General features: G+C 56.4%; 1 protein-coding gene across 1 annotated transcript in view; it reads left to right on the forward strand.

Annotated features, from left to right (window-relative positions):
• Positions 1 to 2,110: 2,110 nt before the first annotated feature.
• The window catches only part of SNED1 (sushi, nidogen and EGF like domains 1), a 49,728-nt gene continuing 31,648 nt past the window's right edge, over positions 2,111 to 20,190 (forward strand). The window contains exons 1-4 of the mRNA XM_023743373.1: positions 2,111 to 2,568; positions 13,774 to 14,061; positions 19,325 to 19,465; positions 20,178 to 20,190. Coding sequence (XP_023599141.1) covers positions 2,356 to 2,568; positions 13,774 to 14,061; positions 19,325 to 19,465; positions 20,178 to 20,190 — 655 coding nt within the window. The 5' untranslated portion in view covers positions 2,111 to 2,355. The remainder of the gene's footprint in view (positions 2,569 to 13,773; positions 14,062 to 19,324; positions 19,466 to 20,177) is intronic.

Below are 20,190 nucleotides of genomic sequence, written 5' to 3' on the forward strand. Positions count from 1 at the left end.
CTCCTTCTTGACGGAAGGAGATAATCTCGAGAGATGGGAAGAGAGACAAGCCAGCCAGCTCCTGCAAACTAGCAGCCTCACCCAGAGCCCCTCCCCCAGCCCTGCAGGGAACAGCCCCCTGGGCCAGGTGTGGACACTCACCACCTTACCCCGCACGGAGTCCCCAGTCCTGGGGCATCCAGAGGTCGGCTCCAGGCTCCCCCATCTAAACTGCACACACACGCAGGCCCTAAATTAAAATGTCACAGGCCTATGGGGAGGCTCGGGTTTCCTGCCGCAGAACATGAGCCTGCTTGATAAACCATTTTGGTTTTGATAAATGTGGACTTTCTGTGGCAGAGACAAAGGCGCCCTTGAGTCCAGAGGAGAACCTACAACGGCACATTGCTGAAAACTATTTCCTGATAATATTTTTAGCACCTGAAAAAAACAACAACATTTTTTCTCCTTTTGCCAGTGGAGTTGTGTTTTGTGTTGTTGTTTTTGTTGTTGTTGTTTTAATGTAATGACCAGTGGGGGTGAGGCCCTGTGTTAACCCCCAGGCCAGGCTGCAGATCAGCCCAGGGTGAAGGCCGTGGAGTAAGCAGGCTCTCTGGGTGGGCCCGGGCCTGAGCATCTCACAAAGCTGCCCAGGAGATTCCCTGGGGCGGTGGGGCTGGGAGCCCCGTCCTGGTGTCCTAGGGTCTCCAGCCCTTCCACAGCTGCACCTCGTGGGACTAGGGCATTTACGGGCCCTCACTCTCGGGGTGCTGCCCGTGTAGGGCTGGCCTCCTGAAATTCTCGAGTGGCCCTGATTGCATCCTAACGGGATCTGTGAAAACCGGTGGCCTCAGAATTATCCACACACAGAGGGACCCTCCCACTAGTTCCTAAAAATCACATCAAATGTTCCTTGTTTTGACTGCAAAACAACATGCTCATTGAAGACGTTTTGGAAAATACAGAAAAACCAAGACAAGTGTGAAACCTCTCAGGACCTGGTGACTGTTCTCTCTGCTTATCTTTGGGGGGTGCACCTGTCTTCAGGGGCCCGGGGCTTGGCTGGAGTCACCAACATCAGGACTCTGAGAGCAGAGAGGATGGGGGAGGAACTGAGGCCCCAAGAGTCGGGTCTTGCCCTGGGCCTAGGGACCCAGAGGTGAACAGATGCCCCCTGAGGGGCAAATGCACAGTGATGTCCCAGGTCAGCAGTCCCAGAGGCAGAAGAAGGGCTGGGATGACCACAGCTGGGGACAGAGAATCTGAATGTGGGCTCTTGAGGTCTTACTCCCACCCAGGGGCCCAGGGACACCAAACCACTTGCCAGAGGACCCCACTGACCAGCCTTCCCCCGCAAACGACTGCTTTAGGCTGCTTTACGTAGGAGTCGCCAAAATTCTCTTGCTGCCTGCACCCGGCAGGAAACCTCTGGGGCAGAAACACTTTAATACCCTGAGGTTCCCCAGGCCAGGGGTCATTCCCACATTAAACCAGATAGGAAGCCTCGCCCTGCACAGGAATCCAGAGCCCCCAGGCTCAAGGCTAGGGAGGTTTGGGGGGCAATGTAGGGCTGGCCTCTGGCTGCTCTAGAAGGGTTCATCCAGGCACTGCTCAGCCAGCGTGCCCCTCCCCCCCCCTCCACTGATGACACTCTGGCAGCGGGGTGACCGGGTTCCCTGGCCGGGCAGCAACCTGAAAGAGCACGCGGAAAGCCTGCCCCCCAAGTTGAGGTCTGTCCCAAAACTGCTCTGTGCACAACACTGCGGCCTCACGGAGGAGGACGGTCCCCGTCGCAAGGCGTGCGCCCGCGAAGCCCTCACTTCTCCACACCGTCTCGGGGGGATACTGGGACCGTGGGGGCCGCGGGGTCCGTGGGCTGGGCCTCCAAGCGGCGCAGGGGCACTAAGTGCCCCAAGCCCTGGGTCAAGGGCTCTGTGCGCGCCCCCGCGCTTTCTGCCGTCCTGGCGCTTTTAGAGTCGCCCTATATTGCATGGCCCCGCCCATGCCGTGTGCGGCCCGGCTCGATATTTAAATCGCCGCCCCAGGGGCGGGGCCGGCCCCGAACGCGGTCCCGCCCGGCGCCTTCCTTCGCGGAGCGGCCACCGGACAGCGGCCCGGCGGAGCTCGCGGGTGCAGGGCGCAGAGCTGTCGACGGCGCGGCCGCGCTGCCCGAACGCCCGCTCGGCCCTGCGGGCCACTCCCGACAGCGGCCTCGCTCCAGGCGGCGGGGACCGCGAAGCCCCGCTCTGTCCCTCTCTGTCCCCGTTCTGTCCCCGCTGCGCCCCCGCTCCGCTCCGCTCCGTCCCCGCTCTGTCCGTGTCCGTCCCAGCTCTGCGCTGCTTTGTCCCGCTCGGTCCCCGCCGCCGACCGCTGGCGATGCCGTGCGGTGCCGCCTGGGCGCTGCTCTTGGCCGTGGCCTGGGGGCTCGGGGCGCGCGGGGTGCGCGGCGCGGTGGCCCTGGCCGACTTCTACCCGTTTGGCGCGGAGCACGGCGACGCTGTCACCCCCAAGCAGGACGACGGCGGCTCCGGGCTGCGGCCGCTCTCCGTGCCCTTCCCGTTCTTCGGCGCCGAGCACTCCGGACTCTACGTGAGTACCCGAGCCCGCGGGGCGCCGGGGAGGGCGCTGTGCCCCGGCCGCTGCCCGCCGCCCCGACTCCCGCCGCCGCCGCCAGCAGCTTGGCACCACGGCGGCCAGAGGTGGAATGAGGACAGCGCTTCCTCCCTCGGCGGCCAAGGCCGGACAGCGGCCCGCAGGAGAAGCGGGCCGGTGGGGGGTGCGAGCTGCAGCCCCACCACCTTGGCGACGGGCGCCTGCCCCGCCCCTGCCCCCGCCTGACCGGCCTGGAGCGTGGGCAGCGTGCACTGAGGGTCTGCCGGTGCCTGGTCCCAGCTTGGTGGGGGGAGTCCTGGCCTGGTCCTGACTCTCAGAGACAGCAGGCATGGGCCAATTCTCTCTCCACCGCTCCCAGGGCGGGACCCTGGCCCCTTCGGGAAAGAAATGCTGTGCCTCTCCTCACTGCATCATGCACTTTCTGTGGGTGGGCCCAGCGCACCGCCCTGAATCTGGGCTAGAAAGCGGCCGGGCAGCCCGATGCACTGTCACCTCCAACACCAATGCCCAGAACACAACCTCTGCCATTCCCACCACCATCACCACCACCACCTCCCATTCCCCCATCAGCCCAGTATCAGCACCACCCCCTGCACTGCCATCTCCCCCATCAGCATTGTCACCGGCTCCATCATCCCCACCATCTCCAACACTGCCTCCATCACCATCCACAGCTTTGGCACTCCTGTCCTTCTTACCCGCCACTGTTCATGTGGCCTCTGCCACCCCCTCGCCAACATCATTGGCTCCCTCCACCACTTGGCCACCCCACCGCTGGGCAGCTGCCTTTCCCAAGCCCGTGCAGAAAGGCCTCCTCGCGTTGGGGGCAGCATTTGCTGATGTGACTGTGGTGGCAGGAGGCAGCCATTGCTCTGTAGAAGCACCCGCTGGAAGTCCCTCTGGACCAGGATTTGGACCTGGAGCCAGGACTGACTTCAGAATGTGGAGTGAGCAGGGCAGAGCTGTGCTCAGCGTCTCCTGGAGCTGAGGAGCCCCATACATCTTAGAACTGGGAAAACTCATGTTGGCACCATCTTACACAACACTGCATCAACATGGCCCTTAGGAACTGGCCAGGCTCAACTTTCCCACCCACAGTCACAGGTGAAAATATTAGGAAAACAGTCCACCCTCTGACCAGCCCCTCTAAAAACATTGACCCTTGCCAAAACAACGGGGGAGAGGGCGCTGAAGTGGACAGATCTGCTAGCAAAACAAATGGTTTCATCAGAAACCAACATTCTGACTGCTAGCAAAACACAGATCTTCATAAGAGCTTCTTCCTCAAACAGAGATGTTATTTGAAAAACACTTGCCCATGTGGACATAGTGAGCCCCTTCACCTTCTCTTCACTCTGCAGGAAAGAATGGAGTTCTTGAGGGGCAATGCCCAGAGCACCTCCCTGTGTCAGGGAGGGAACGGACCGGCGGGCAGGGAGGCCTTAGAATCACAGCCAAAGGAGGGAAGGGATGATATTTGTTCTAAAGCAAGTGGGTCCGACCAGGTGGCCCCACACCCACTCAGGTCCAGAAGACACTTTCCTGCATGTCCCTGGATCCAACCCTTGTCCAGCAGAGCACACCTGGGCCAGCCCTGAGCCCAGCCCCCTGTGACCAGCCGAGTGAGAACCCTCTATAGGCCAGTTCCCCACCCCCACCCCCAGCCTCTGTCCCCTTAGTCCCCAGCCTATTGTTTGGCAAAGAGCAGGCTTGTTGAGTGGCTGGAGGGATGGAGGGATGGGTGCGTCAGCCCTCTGACAGGGCCCACTTGTCACAAGGTGTGAAGTTACCAGTGACGCTGCTTGGAGATCAATGCTTTCTGAGTCTCCATGGAATCAGGACACAGGCTACACCCTAGTAAGGATTCAGTCCTGTGATGCTTGGGGGCCTACTTTCCAGAGGCACCCAGCATTAGGCTTCTTCTCACGTCATAGCAGCTGCGTGTGCTACGTCATGAGGCTCTGAAAATCATGGAGAGTCATTCTATTGCTAAGGTCCTACACCAGCCAGTGCTGCTAGCAGGTTGGAGCTGCAGCAGCCTGCTGAGGGACATGGTTTGTGAGTATAGATGGCAGCTGTGCCATGGCCTACGGGTCTGGCCAAGGTGAAGCGTCCACTCAGGGTGGCATGGGAAGTGAGAGGCAGCAATTCTGCAGAAGTCCCAGGTGCAGCCCCGCCCCCCGGTTGGGGTTATGGAGATGCAAAGGAAGATCCCGGTTTATTTGTCACCAGGAACTGCAACTAGTGGCTTCAGGTAGCACGTCACCACTCAGCTTCTGTTCCCTCATTGGGTGAAGGGTTTGCCAGGTGGGCAACTCCTGTGAAGGTGCCCCACCCTGTGAAGGACCCACAAGTATGTTATAAGGTTGCAGAGGCCAGGAAGGGGGTGCAGGATCTGACAGTCGTGTCTCCAAGACTGAGCTGTTGGAGTGGTAGACCCTTAGGGTCCCTTCCACCTGTCACCCCAGGGCCTCCTCCAACCCCTGCTGGCCTCTCACCCATGCTGCTCTGACCCCTCTGACCCTCCTTGTCTTTTGGAACACCTTGGAGCCAGTCCCAGCATGCAGAGCTGAGTGGGAGCTGAGGTGGACAGTGTGCCCAGAGGGAAGGTGTGGTACTAACAACGAATTTGACAGAGGGAGGATGCATGCCCACCCTGAACATACTGTCCCTATTCTGCCTTCCCCAGATCATGGCCGCCATGGCTAGTCATTTCCTCCCAAAGCCTCAGTTTCCTCTCTATGCAATAGAGTGCCCCATCTGAGTATGCCCGTGACACATGTCCAACCATCACTGTCTTAGCTGTTCTGGCCACCAGTTCCAAGCCATCTACAAAACCTGCCCTGACCCCCAGGGACAGCCTGGTGAGATGCAGGAAGGCCTGGTGGTAGAGTCCTGCTTCTTCTGAACCCACTGAGCAAACCCGTAAGAGCCCAGCCGGCTCCAGGGTGGCCTGGGAGCTGCCCCTCTTCCTGCTGTGGGCGCCCTCATGGGCGCTCCCTTCCTGCTGTGCCTGGGGAGGGGCAGCAGAAGAAAGAGATGCAGGGGTGGAATAGAGCTGGAGTCGGGGTCGAGCTGGCACTGGCCCCCCTGCCCAGACCTCCTCCCTGGCAGCCTGTGAGAGGACAGGCAGGACGGTCATCCTCTGTACAGATGAGGAAACTCAGGCTAAGAAGGCAGATCCAGGGCCCCAGACTCTCATGTCCAAGTGCTTCCTAACCACTCCAGCCCAAACTAGCAGGGCCCAGCCCGAAGCCCTGCTTCCTCCAGCCCACTGCCCAGAGCGTGCAGGCAGCCCCCGGAGCCTCCTCAGGGCCTCCCTCCCTTCCTTGTCCCCACATTGTCAGCAGCTGGGCCTGGCAGCTCTGCCTTGGAAACACGTCCACTTCCCAGCACCTGCAGTCAAGTCCCTGGGCCAGGCCACCGTCCCCACTCACTGGCCTCCAGCTGCTGGCCCTGCCCCTCGAGCCTGTTTACAGGGCAGCCAATGAAGCCAAATGGGCCTCTCCCCCGCCTCTGTTTCCTGCCCTTACCTGCCCCTGGCTTTAGGCTGGATGGTCTGACCCTGTGCACCTCACTGGGCAGCAAGCCTGGCAGCTGGGAATGACTCGGGTGTCCCCACTCCTTATCTCTTGGGGACTCTGTGAGCCAGAACTTCTTAGCTAGAAGTGACCAGCTTGCCAGACTGTCTTTCCAGACAACTCGCATGGAAACCTGGTGTGTTCACTCCCCATGGACTTCTTCACTAATGCATTCATCCATGTAGCATCCTGAAGTCCTGCCTGAGGCCAGGCTGAGCCTAGGGGGCAAGATGTGGTGGCAGCAGCGTGTCACTCTGAGAGCTGAACTCACTGTTTCCTGCTTTGTTCCCTGCGCTGTCCCCGCTTCCAGGAGAGTGCTGGCTCCTGGCGGCCTCAGTCAGTGCGAGTCACCCATCTTCTGACATGGGATGACAGAACCGTGATCCTGCATCCAAACTCCCTGGTTTGTTTCAAGCACCGTTAGGGTTCTACAAAACAAACTTGCCCTTTCATACAAGTTTATGTTGCACATATGTGAGCATTTCCCCATGCCTTGAGTGTGTTAGAGCATGCTTTTTGGTGACAGTATGATATTTCATCCAGTTGCTGCACCATGTCGTTTTAACCAATGAGTTGTTGACTGTGGGTGGTTTCAGGATCTCCCATGAACTAATGTCGCCGGTGCACGACCCCCTGTGTGTCCTTATGTAAGTCTCCCGCTCTCTGCTTTCCTTTCCTAGTGGGTCAGAGGGAATGTGCTTCTCACAGCATCTCCCTGCTGCCTGTCACCCAGAGGGCATCCTCGTCTGCATCCTTCTCTCCTGGGTGAAGGAGTCACCTCATCTGGCCTGGGTCAACCAGGAGGCCACCACTCACTCAGCTCCTGCATGGTCCAGGACTAGGCACCTGGCCAGAGCAGATCCTACTGTGGGAGTCTGCCGGGTCACCTGGGAGCAGGAGAGAAATGCAGAGCCCTGGACCCTCCCCAGCATGCAAGGGCCCCAGAAACAGCCTTTAATCAGGTTCCTGGTGCCTGTCCAGGGCCCCACCTGAGAAGCGCTGCTCCTCCTGAGGGCACCCACCGGCCTGCCATCCTGCTCATGGTGCCCCGGGCACCCCTAACCCTGCAAGCTCAAGTCTCCACTGCCTCCCATGTACTAGTGCAGGGCTGGCTGGGACGAGCTGCCCCCCAAGGGCCCCGGCCACAGGTGCTCCTTGTGGCCCCTGGCTTCCAGGCCATCCTTGTAGTCAGACTGATGATAGGGGTGGGGGCAGCGAGCAGGCCCAAGAACAGAAGAAGCTGGAAGAGTTGGCCCCTGGAGATGTTTCTCCCATGGGTCTGTGAGCAGGCGGCTGGGTGGGGCCGCCCCACTGGTTTCACCCTCCCCCCCCCACCACCTCTCCACAGGGTCCCACCTCAGTGGGGCAAGTGATTTGTTAACTGCCACCTGAAGCACTGCTTCCCACACTGAGCTCTGCAGGGAGGCCAGGGTGGGAGGAGGGAGAACAGGACAGTGTCCAGGCATGGGCCCCAACCCCAAACCCTGCACACAGCAGGCAGCCAGGGCCCACTGTCCTCCAGTCGGTTCAGGGCTTGTCCAGGGCCAGACACCACCCCTGGCACTTGAACACATTCTACCACCTGCACTAGCCTGACGGGGCATCAGGCATAGGCCACCTTGGGTGCTTGCTGGGGATGGGGCCTGGAATGGGGCTGAGTCCCAGGGGAGCAGCCACTGTCCCAAGAAGTGAGAGGCCTAGGTGTATGTGGGAAGCAGGGGCGTATCAGGCCCACAGTGGGAGTTTGTGTCTGGGCTCAGGCTGGTGATGGGTGTAGACGGAGGGTATGGGGGCCCAGGTGATGAGGGACTGCTGCCCACAGGCAATCATGTCCAGGGGCCTCTGTGGAGTTGGGCTCTGGCCCTAGAGGGGCACCTGGCTGAGGTGTACCAGAGGTGAGGCAAAAAGGTGGCTTTGCCAGGGAGGGGGAGGCACGAGCTGGCTAGGTGTACATGGGAAAGGGAAGAGAGGGGGGACAGCAGGAGGATATGGAAGGGACAGGTGTTGGAGGGGTTCAAAGGGCTGGACTCAGAGAAGGCAGTGCCATGAGGCCCTGCAGACCAGGGTGTGGCCGCAGGGAGGCCCTGGACAGCAGACAGCAGGAAGTGCAGCCCAGGGCCCACAGCCCAGCAGGGCTTGGCCTGGAAGGGAAGGAAGGGCTGGTCCCCCAACACCACCTTCTCTTTCCCACCCTTGGGAATTCCTCCTTCACCCCCCACGCTCACCCCCACCCCAACCCCGCAGCCAACTGGGCACTGGCTCCCCTCAGATACCCCTCCCCCAGGAAGTTGGCCCTGGCTGCCCCTGGTGGTAGTGCCCTCCCCTCCCAATCTTCCTACAGCCCCAAGCACTGTTCCCCCAGGACATGGGTGCCAGCCACGAGCCCGCCTTCCTTCTCCCGGGCTGGTGTACACCAGGCTCTGGGCTCCAGGGCTCAGACTGACCTTGCCCATGGGCCCCAGGAGCCCTACCCACTCACTGCCCTTCAAGCAGAACTCCGGCCCCAACTGTGCTTGTGGGAGGAACCCTGATTACCCAGAGAGCTGCCAGGAAATAAAAGACATGCCTACATTTTTCAAAACAAGCTTATAAAAGGCCTCAGGGGCTTTATTGTTTTATTTTTGGCAGAGAAGTCAAAGCAGGAACCAAGGCCCGCCCTCTTGGCTCTGATGTTTGCAGAGCTGGGGTCTGTGGCCGCACACGCGGGGTCCCTGGCTCCCCTCCAGGGTGCCCTCTCAAAGCAGCCCCTCCGCCCAGCGAGGTGGCACCAGAGAGCCCTCATGCTCTCCCGCACAGGGGACCAGCCAGTCCCACTCACACGCTTTTGGCTGGAAGTCTCTCCAAGAGACTCTCCAGGATACTTCCACTCTTTCCTGCTTCTATCCAAGTCGGAAATGCCACCAGCACAGTCTCTCTGTGCTTCTTCCTGAGCCAGCCAGGGCCAGCCGTGTCCTGCAGGAAAGGCCTGAGTCCCCACAGGCCAGTCCCCTCCTGACCACATATGTCCCCACCCCCCAGGTGAAGCATAGGCCTCTTTCATGCCCCAAGGGCCACCTGGAGTTCACAGTCATTGGGCTTCCTGTAGCATGTGGCCTCGGCTTCTCCCAGATGACAAGCTACTCCCTTCCCAAGATTCTCAGTCTCTTCAGAGGGGACAGGAACACCCCCTCCTTGACCACAGGCCTCCTACACCCGCCTGGGCAAAGAGGGGGCAGTTGCCAGCTGCTTACCCTGCACTCAGCTCCTGTGCTGTCCCATCCTGGGCTGTGACACTCAGCGGCACCTTGTTTTTCTCAGCAGCAGGTGCTTGGACACCAGAGAGGTGGCCCCTGCTGGAAAGGACAGCAATACCAGCACTAACCCCAGGGCCTGGGCCTGGGGGCCCGCAGGGAGGGCTGGGGAGGCTGCGTGGGGGCAGAGCAGAAGGCCCTATCCACAGCACCACACATTTCCCCTTTCTGCTCCTGGGTCTCCTTGCATCTCTGCAAGCGTCCCACTGGGCTGGGCTAGGCTGACTTCAGGCCCACATGGCCCCTGATGTGGGGCAGCACCCGGGCCCTGGGTCCCAGCAACAGCCAGGCCACAGCCCAGTCTCTGAGAAGAGCATGCTGGTGGGCCCCTATGTAGGTGAAGGGTGGGATTAAGCACACCTCTCATGTGGGGTATGCACCCGTTCACAGGATGCGTCCGGCAGGGGATCTGGCCTCACCCTTTCTCCTTGTTTCCATCTCTGTGCGGTGTGTTTTACTAAGTACTATTGAAAGTAGAAAAATAATAATAAAAAAATTGATATTTTGCAGGAAGTAGCTTTTGCCAGGCAGCTCGCTTCCCTGGGCCCACCTCACCCAGCCCTTGCCCACTCCCCACCCACACAGGATGCTCAGAGTTCCCATCTGGAAAGAGGACATCCAAAGAGGATCCTGTCCAGGTGACAGGCCTGCCAGCAGCCTGCTTGCCCAGTGCCTGGCCCCGCTGCCTGCTCCGCTGTGGTCCTGGCCCTGCCCTGCTCTGGCAGGGGAACAGGGCCGGCTTGTTCTGCCTCCTTCCTGGACCCCCGGGCTCTGGGCCCACACCCCGTGGGGAGGCACACAGGAGAGGAATGAGGCCAAGTGCTGGTGGGCAGGCTGGAGCGGCCCTGCACACACTACACACACCTGAGAGTTGGACTTGCACTTCAAAGGCAGGAAGGAAACCTGGTCCGTCTGTGGGAGCGGGGCCAGGAGCGGGGGAGGCAGGAGGGGCAGTGCGGCAGGTCCCACCCCAGCAGGTGGCCCGTGGCGCCTGTGGCAGCAGCCCAGTCCCAGGACCCGCCTGGGAATAGCAGGCCAGTGTCTGTGGGAGACAAGCCCAGTGTGTGTTGGTGGCTTTGCCTCAATAGCACACAGTCCTTCCCTCCTGCCCAGCTGCCATTTCTGGCATGAGGAGTCCCAGAGGCCGGGGCAACCTAGGATGCACCTCCAGCTGCTCAGTCCGCGTCAGCCCCATCAGAGGGACCCAGACTGTTTCACCAGCAGCTGCAGTCTGTTCCTTCATCAGTGGCCTCCAAGTGGGCGTCTTTGGTGAGGCATGCCGTGCCCTTCCGTGGCAGGCCTGCCAGCAGACAGGTCCGCCAGGCTTTTGCCGTAGAGGGCCAGGCAGTGGACATCTTCGGCCTGTAGCCATACGGGTTCTGACTGGCTACTCTGCTCTGAGCCCCACAGGTAGGGAGTGGGCGTGGCTGTGCCAGTAAGCCTGGATTTGCAAAACCAGGGGTCCTCATAGGACAGCCACGGTATGGCCTGTGAGCTAGGAATGTTGTTTATATTTTTAAAGGGCTGTAAAAACAAAAACAAAAAGAAGGGAGAGGAATGCACAATAGAGACTGTATGTGGTCCACAGGCCAAAGAGGGTCATTGGCCCTCAGAGAACAGCCTGCTTGCCTGCTGAGGCCATTTGCAACAACCCAAGGTCAGTAAAAATCTGGCTTGTCTGGTCCGAAAGAGCCCCCTACATGGCCAGGGTGACCGCTTCCGATTCTGCCCACAGCACTGACTGGCCTTCCCGAGAGCTCCCCGTGTTGGGGCTGCACTGGGAGGCTGCCGCCACCGAGGGGACCCGCTGTGACCGGAGGGCCCAGGAAAACAGCGGCTTCACTGGCCGCTGGAGTGGGAGAAAAGGCTTCCCAAGGGTAGCTCCACTGTTTCACAAAAACCAAGGTGACTCTTGCCACTGAGCCATTTCCATTAGGCCTCCCACCCTGGGCCCTTCCCTTGTTAGTGTCAAGTTCCAGTCAGCTCACCCCAAATGAGAGGCCAGCGAGTCACAAGGCCCCCACGGGTCACACTCAGCTTCGATGAGCTCTCACCGGCCCCGTCAGCGTCCCAATTTTAAACAGGGTGTGGCTGGGTCCTGCTTCAGCTCCAGCTGTGACCCACCTGCTCCTCTGGGAATCTCGGAGTTTCTGCAAAAGGGCCTGGGCTGGGGCTCTGTGGTGACCTCTTCTCCCAACGGCTGTGCCGTGTTCCCTTCTCTGTGAGCCCCTCACACTTGGTGTTTCCTGTTTCTTTGATGGAAGCCACCCTGATGGGTGTGAGGAGGGACCGCTCTTCGGCTTTGACACGCGTTCTCCTGATGACGCAGCATGTCTGATTGGCCATTCATGTGTCTTCTTTGGAGAAATGTCTATTTCAGGTCTTTTGCCCATTTTTTAATCAGGTTGTTTTGGGCTTTATTGTTGCATGAGTTTTCTATATATCCCTTATTAGATATATGATTTGCAGATGTTTTCTCCCATCTAGTGGGTTGCTAATCGTGCCTTTTGATGCACAAAAAGTTTTTCATTTCGATGGACTGCAGTTTGTTTTGTTTGTTACCTGTGCCTTGGTGTCACCTGCAGGAAATCACTGCCAAGTCCAACGTTGTGAAGCCTTTATCCTGTGTTTTCTTCTGAGTGTTTAATTTTGAGCCGTTACCTTTAGGTCTTTGATCCATTGGAACTAATTTTTGGCTGTGGTGTTAGGTAAGGGTCCCACTTCATTGTCTTGCCTGTGAACCTCCTGTTTTCCCAGCACCGTTTGTTGAAAGCCATTTGACCACACGAACAAAGGGTTATTTCTGGACTCTCTGTTCTGGCCCATGGGCTTCTCTGCCTGTCTGAACATAGTAAATTTAGTTATTTTATTGTCAGATAACTCTAGTATCTGGTGTTTCTCATGTTTCCACTTATTCCTGTTGGTGGCATCCTGCTTCCTTGTGCGCCCGTTATCTCCGACTGTGTCCTGGGTTTTGCATTTGAAGCATCATTCATGGGAGTGACTTGAGCCTCAGGTGAGACCATCTTCCTCCAGAAAGGGTGTTTCTCTGCTTCCGCCTGGCAGGAAACACCTTAATCCAAGTCACAGGCCTGACGGGAGGTGATAAGTCTGCACAAGACTCTTCCTTCAGGTTCACCTGAACTGTATGGGCAGCTGGGAGGGGTCCCAGCTTAGTGTGAGGTTCCCTAGGTCCCTGCCTTGAGCCAGCTCTGAGCTCTGACATCTATCCCTCTCCCTCCATGAGGCCACTCAAATCGCAGGTCTGCTTTGCAGCTGTGGCTTCTATGTCTGCGGACGTAGTCTCTCAGGGAAAGGGCTCTAAGTGCCAGGGCCCTCCAGGCTCCTTGTCCTGCCCGTGGAATCAAGAACCTCACTCGCAAGTACAAATTAAAAATAATAAAATAGTAAAAAATAAAAATTAAAAAAAAAAAAGAACCTCACTCGCTTGTTGGCTCATCGGTGCCTTTGAGAAGTATGTTTATCGGCCCTTTTTGCTGGTCTGGGTAACAGAGCCTCCCTCGCCTCAGGGGGAGTCCTAAAGGTGTTTTCTAAAAGCACAGTTCTGACCACAATCTTCCCAGGAGTGAGTCAGGACAGCCTCGAGCCCAGCTCTGTGATCGCTAACTCATTCGACCCTGCCCAGGACCCTGCGAGGCCAGCAGCAGTGTTAGCCCCGCCTCAGAGGTAAACATCCAGAGCGCAGAGCGCGCAGGCTGCACCTTGTGGTTGCATAGCCAGCGAGTGGCAGGATCAGGGCTGTCCAGCTGCAAAGATGCTGCTCCCCTTCCTCTGCTCAGGAGCTTCTAGGGCTCCCACTTCCCTGAGTCCTGAGCACAGAAGCCACCTGGTCATTGAGGCCCTTGCAGCCTCCCCTGGCAATGCTGGCCCCTGCGCACCCCGCCTCTGCTCTATGGGCACTCCTGCCCTCACCTGATCCTTCCAGACCAGAGGCTGGGACCCTGTCCTACCCTCCGAAGGCCCCTGGCTGGTATGGGATCCAGAAGCTCAGGCTGCTGAGCAGACCTGAGGGCCCCACATGTCAAAGACCAGGGCCCACACTGGGGCTCCCTGACCCCAGAGCGGCAGCCCAGGGCTGGTTACCCTGCAGGGCATCTGGGACACAACCTGTCCAGGAGGCAACGGATCAGGCTGAGGGGTCCCCCGTCTGGGACCAGGAACTGCCAGGCCATCCCGGGATGCTCTTCCCAAGCCCGGCTCACCCTCGCAGGGTGCCTGGTGGGGGAGGCTGGGAGGCTGTGCCCACCCACAGCCCCCATCAGTCCCTCTCTGGCTTTCTGCCCTGACAGGTGAACAACAATGGGATCATCTCCTTCCTGAAGGAGGTTTCTCAGTTCACCCCGGTGGCCTTTCCCATCGCCAAGGACCGCTGTGTGGTGGCGGCCTTCTGGGCGGATGTGGACAACCGGCGTGCAGGGGATGTGTACTACCGGGAGGCCGCCGACCCCGCCATGCTGCGCAGAGCCACGGAGGACATCAGGCGCTACTTCCCCGAGCTCCCAGACTTCTCTGCCACCTGGGTTTTCATCGCCACCTGGTACCGCGTGACCTTCTTTGGCGGCAGCTCCTCCTCCCCCGTGAGTTTCTGTCCTGGGGAAGGGAGGAGGTACAGCTGGGCCCAGGCCTCCCTCCAGGGCACCCACCTTGCCGAGGGTCAGCTTTAGTTGCCGGCCCATGCCTGAGAGGAAAAGCTGGGCTCAGGCACGGGAGTCACTCACGAAGGTCCGAGCCTGACAAGGCCCGGGAGAGTAGCTCACACGCCGGGGAGAGGAGAAGGATGATGTGTTCCCGGGTTTTCCGTTGGGAATGCTTCTGTCCTCAAAGGGTCAGTCAGGAAGTTATCGCGTCTTATACTTCATCCTCGACTGTGCCAAACAACAAAGTGTGAGCTCAGGAGTAACTGAGCACTCTGCCCAGCATGGTAGTGCTGGTGGGCGAGTCCCCCTGAGTGGGTCCCCCCCAAAATGAGGACAGTGCTCCCTCCTGGGGGTCACACCATGCACGAGGAGGCGCTGGGAGCAGAGAGGTTCTCTGAGCTATTTGTTCACGCATTTAACCCACATTTCTGTAGGGGCACCTCTCGGGGGGCAGGCCCTGGACAGAGCAGACAGGACACGGCTCTCTCTGGGGTGTCACAAACGACCATGTGATAAAGGTGCCAGTTGCCCTGAAGTGGCCAGCATGGCTGTGCCAGCCGGAGGGTGGGTCTGAGCCACGTGGGGGGGGGGGTGAGGGTAGAGGACCAGGATGGCTCAGAGCAGCCACGGGGGGGATGTGACAGGACACTGGGCAGCAAGGGGAGCGACAGCAATCACAGCAGAGCCTGGTTCCTGTCGCACACACTGGGGAGGGGGGGCGGACAGGGGGGCCTGCACTCAGGCTCTAGGGGTGCAAGTGAGGGACTCGGCCCCGGATGTGCCAAGATGGCCATGCCCAGCGGGCATCTAGAGATGGAGCCCAGGGTCCCTGGAGGTGGCTCAGGGGAACTGGGAAGGTGGGCAAGTGGGTCCAGGGAGGGATGTGCCAAGTGACGAGATGCCCACAGACTCTGAGCGCCCCAGCAGCCAAAATGAACAAGTGAGAGAGAGGAAGAAGGACGTTAGCAGGTGCCTACGAGAGGGAGACACACTGTGTGGGCCTTTCTGTGAACATTACCGCAAATCGCGCACTGTGGGCTTCTGTTCATACAGAGCTCACTGGCATTTTGTAAGTTCTGTTTGTTTGTTTTTTCTTTCCACCAATTTGTAACAAAACAACTTTGTAACAAAAGGTAAAGAAAACCCAACTATAATTCCTCCACCAGAAGACAACTCCCCGTCAACATTTCCTAGTGTCCACTGACCCACAGTCTAAAAAATAAATAGAGCCGCCAAGAACATGCTGTTTGTGAGTGGTTGTTGTTTGTTTTTCACTCAACAGTATTGTGGGCATTGTCCTCATTTTATATGTTCTCTTACCTCATTTTAAAAATTACTCTCACCTCTGCGGAGGAAGAGGCACCCAGAACGCCTCCGGAGTTGACAGAGAACCTTAACGTCCCCGTTTCCAAACCCAAAGATGTGGGTTAGAAAAGGGATATCCACATCACATCCTCAGAAGACAGGGAGTCGAGATCCTGAGTTCGGGCTGGGAGGTGGCCTGTGACAGGGAGACTTGGGAGCCCTCTCTGCAGCCGCAGCTCTGGAAGCAGGTGATCCACAGGCGGTGACAGTGCAGCTGCTAAGGCTCCTCAAATCCAGGCCTCACCTGCACACACGCTGCCCGGACCGATCGTGCTGCCACTCCGCCTTCATGGCCATCACCTCCTCCCTGTCCTCAGAACTCTAGCACTTAGGTTCACACCTTCCTATTGTTAACGTTAACCTAAGAAGACACACAGACCACTGCCATAAAGCAAATATCACAATAGAATGAGTCACATGACTTTTTTGTGTCCCATTGCATATAAAGGTTATGTTGACACTATACTGTAGTCCATTAAGTGTACAATAGCATTATTGGACACTTAAAAAAAGTACATATCTTAATTAAAAATACTATATCGCTGAAAAAGGCTAACCATCATCTGAGCCCTCAGTGAGGGGTAATCTCGGTGCTGGTGGAGGGTCCTGCCTCGATGTTATGGCTGCTGACTAATTGGGGTGGTGGTTACAGATGGTTGGGTGGCCAGGGCAGTTTCTTAACATATGACAAGCACTGGTTGACTCTTCCTTTCACAGACTATTTCTCTGTAGTGCTATAAGCATTTTACCCACAGACTTCTTTCAAAACTGGAGTCAGTCCTCTCAACCCCTATCAGCTAAGTTTATGTGATATTTTAAATCCCTTGTTGTCACCTCAACAGTCTTCACAACATCTTCACCAGGAGTGGATTCCAGCTCAAAAAACTACTGTCTTTGCTCATCTGTAAAAATCAACTCTTTATCCTTTCAAATTTGGTCATGAGGTTGCAGTAATTCAGTCACACCTTCAGACTCTACTGTTAATTCTAGATATTTTGCTATTTCCACCACATCTGCAGTTACTCCTCACTGACATCTTGAACCCCCCTGAGGGCTGGAACCACCTTCTTCCAAACTCCTGTTAAGTTGCTATGTTGATCTATTTCCACAAATGTCCTTAATAGCTTCTAGAATGGTGAATCCTTTCCAGAAAGTTTCCAACTTACCTTGCACAGGTCTATCAGAAGAATCATATCTATGTGAGCTATAGCCTTACAAAATAATAAGACTTGAAAGTCGAAATGACTTCTTGGGTGTTGTGTTAGCAGGCATGAAAAGTTAGCAGGCATGAAAACAACATTAATCTCATTGTCCATCTCCATCAGAGCTCTTGGGTGACCAGCTGCATTAGCCCCTAACCTTGAAGCGTTGAAGCCAGGCATTGACTTCTCTCCAGCTATGAAAGTCCTAGGTGGTGTCTTCTAATGTGAGCCTGTCTCATCTATATTACAAATCTGTTGTTCAGTGTAGCCACCTTCGTTAATTATCTCAGCTAGATCTTCTGAATAACTTGCCACATCTTCTACATCAGCTCTTGCTGCTTCACCTTGTACTTTGATGTTATAGAGATGGCTTCTTCCCTTTAACCTCATGAATCAACCTCAGACAGCTTCAGACTTTCCTTCTGCAGTCCCCTCAATTCCCCCAAGTCTTCATAGAATTGAAAAGAGTTAGGGCCTTGATCTGGGATAGGCTTTGGCTTAAGGCAGTGGTTCTCAACCTTCCTAATGCCGCGACCCTTTAATACAGTTCCTCAAGTTGTGGTGACCCCCAATTTCATTGTTGCAAATTGAACATAATTAAAGCATAGTTATTAATCACAAAAACAATATGTAATTATATATGTGTTTTTCGATGGTCTTAGGCGACCCCTGTGAAAGGGTCTTTCGACCCCCAAAGGGGTCGCGACCCACAGGTTGAGAACCGCTGGCTTAAGGGCGTGTTGTGGCTGGTTTGATCTTCTATCCAGACCGCTAAAACCTTTTGCACATAAACAATAAGGCTGTTTAGCTTATCACTGTGTATTTACTGGAATAGCCCTTTTAAGTTCCTTCAAGAATGTTTCCTTTGCATCACAACTTAGCTGTTTGGTGCAAAAGGTCTGGTTTTAAGCCAGTCTCAGCTTTTGACATGCCTTCCTCATTAAGCTTAATCATTTCTAGCTTTTGATTTAAAGTGAGAGTCACGTGACTGGTCTTTTCACTTGAACACCTAGAGGCCATTGTGGGATTATTTATTGGCCCAATTTCACTATTGTTGTGTTTCAGAGAACAGGGAGGCCTGAAGAGAGGGACATAGACGGGAGACGAGCGAAGCAGTCAGAACACACACATTTATCAATTAGGTTCACTGTCTTAATGGGGTGGTTCATGGTACCCCAAACAATTGTAACATCGATCACTGCTCACAGATCACCATAACAGATATCATAATGATGAAAAATCTGAAATATTGTGACAATTACCAAAATGTGACAGAGAGACACAAAGTAAGCAAATGCTATTGGAAAATGGCACCAATAGACGTGCTCAATGCAGGGTCATCGCAACCCTTCAATTTCTAAAAACACAATTTCTAAAAGCGCCATCAATGAAACGCAATGAAACAAAGTGTGCCTATACACCGTATGGTCTCTGGTCATTGCCACGTCCACACACTGGCCCAGAGTCGCTGGCCCAAGGCCTCGAGTGCAGGGTACCCTGAGGTGGGCATGCGCAGCCTCAAGTCCACTGAGGTTTATCCTGGCATGAGCCTCTAAAAGGGAGATTACTGCCTGCAGAATTTCATGTTCCCCTCAAAAATGTGCCCATGCATTCTCACATGCCACATGGGATGTGCCCGGTTCCCTGCACTCCAGCCAGGAGCCCTCCCGCTTTCCTTCCTTGCCTTTTCAAACTTCCACATCTTTGATTCCTAGCGATGCTGGATTTGCTCCTGTGTTACCTGCTAGTTGTATTCTACTTGTCATGTATCTGAGCATAGCCTGTGTTATCTTTTTGGTCTTTTTCTCATTGATCTGTAGACGTTTTTGTATTAAGAATATGAATAGTCTTGCCTGCTGCATATATTATAAAAACATTTTTCACTTTGCTGTTTGCCACTCAGTTTGCGTTTATGGCACTTTGTGATATTCAGAAGTTTTTGTAGCCAAATGTATAAATCTCTTTTTTTGTTGTTTTTGCGTTAACATAAGTCATGCCTAAGCCTCCCTGAGAGGCTCTCCACGGTGCCCACTATTTCTTCCAGTGCTGCGACGGTGTCATTTACAGCCTTACTTGATTTAGGCTTTATTTTCATGAGTGATGTAAAATTCTAATTTCATTGTTTTTCGGAGTTTCCTATTCATCCCATGATCCTTTGCCCGATCTGAAATAGCACCTCATATGTACCCTACCCACTAACATTTTGGAATAGAATTCCATGAAAATCATAAAACCTGATTATTAAAAACATTTTTCCTTGATTCCTCTGTTCATCTTTCCCTTTTCTTTTTATGTTTTTGTCCTGTTCCCTCAAGGCAGTTTGTGGATTTGACCAAGTGAGCAGGAACTCTCTGTGCCCCCGGCCCCCACAGGGGACAGTGTCTGCTCCTGGCGTCGGTGGCCCCCACAGCCCCCGTGCAGATTCTTGGGGAGGGGGCAGGTTGGCCTGTGCCAGGGCCTCAGGCACTGGAGACACAGTGGAGGATGGAGGACGAGGCCATCAAGGTTCTGCCCTATGGCTGACCAAATGTCTAGTTGGGGAGACAATGACAGTGTGTGCAGGAATAGTGGAGGGGCAGGGCCTGGGAACGGAGACGAGGCGGGAAGGACCCTGTTCAGGCCTCCCTCCTTGGCAGGTCAACACGTTCCAGACTGTGCTCATTACGGACGGCAAGTTCTCTTTCACCATCTTCAACTATGAGTCCATCACGTGGACCACAGGCACACACGCCAGCAGCGGGGGTGACGCCACTGGCCTGGGGGGCATCGCGGCCCAGGTAGGGGTCCCTGCTCCCCATTGCCGGCACTGTCATGAGCTGGTGAAACAGGCAGACCTCTCCCCGCCCCCACCCCCACCCCCACCTCCACATGCACTACTGTGCAGAGGCTGGTGCAGGGTGATCCAAGCCCTCTCACAGCCCAGAACCACAGAAACATCCTTGGCCAAAGGCCTTTGTCCTGACCACACTGCCTGGCCACTGCAGCAGGGAAAGAAGGTCCTGGGATTCTCTGCACTGACTGTCCCCAGATCTGGCAGGGCTGTGGCCCGAAGGACCCCGGCCAGCAGGAAATCCCAGGTGTGGAGGGCATGGTCAAGGGCCAGTGCCCAGGGCCTGCCGGTCCCCTTCTGGCTGTGCACCCCCATCTACTTCCCCTGAGGTCCCACTTGCCGCTGGCCCCTAGGGAGACCCAAAACCCAGCAGTGAGTCATGGGGGTGGGGGAGGCGTGGGGGTGCCAGGCCCAACCAAGTCTTTGGCTCAGGGCCTGGCTGGGAGGCTGCTGACATTGGCAAGGACAGCGTGGTGGGGGAAGGGGTGGATACCCCTACACCTTAGAGCTCTCCAGCTGTCTCCCACACAAGCTCTTTGACCTTGACAGTGTGTGCAGGAATGGTGGATGGGGCAGGGCCCCATCTGGGGGAGGTGGGAGCTTTAGGGAGACCTGCGGACCCAGCCCGCACCTGCCCCCACTCTCTCGCACCCACCCAGGCTGGCTTCAACG

The sequence above is a fragment of the Myotis lucifugus genome, unplaced genomic scaffold (assembly GCF_000147115.1).
Source record: "Myotis lucifugus unplaced genomic scaffold, Myoluc2.0 scaffold_5, whole genome shotgun sequence".
NCBI lineage: Eukaryota > Metazoa > Chordata > Mammalia > Chiroptera > Vespertilionidae > Myotis > Myotis lucifugus.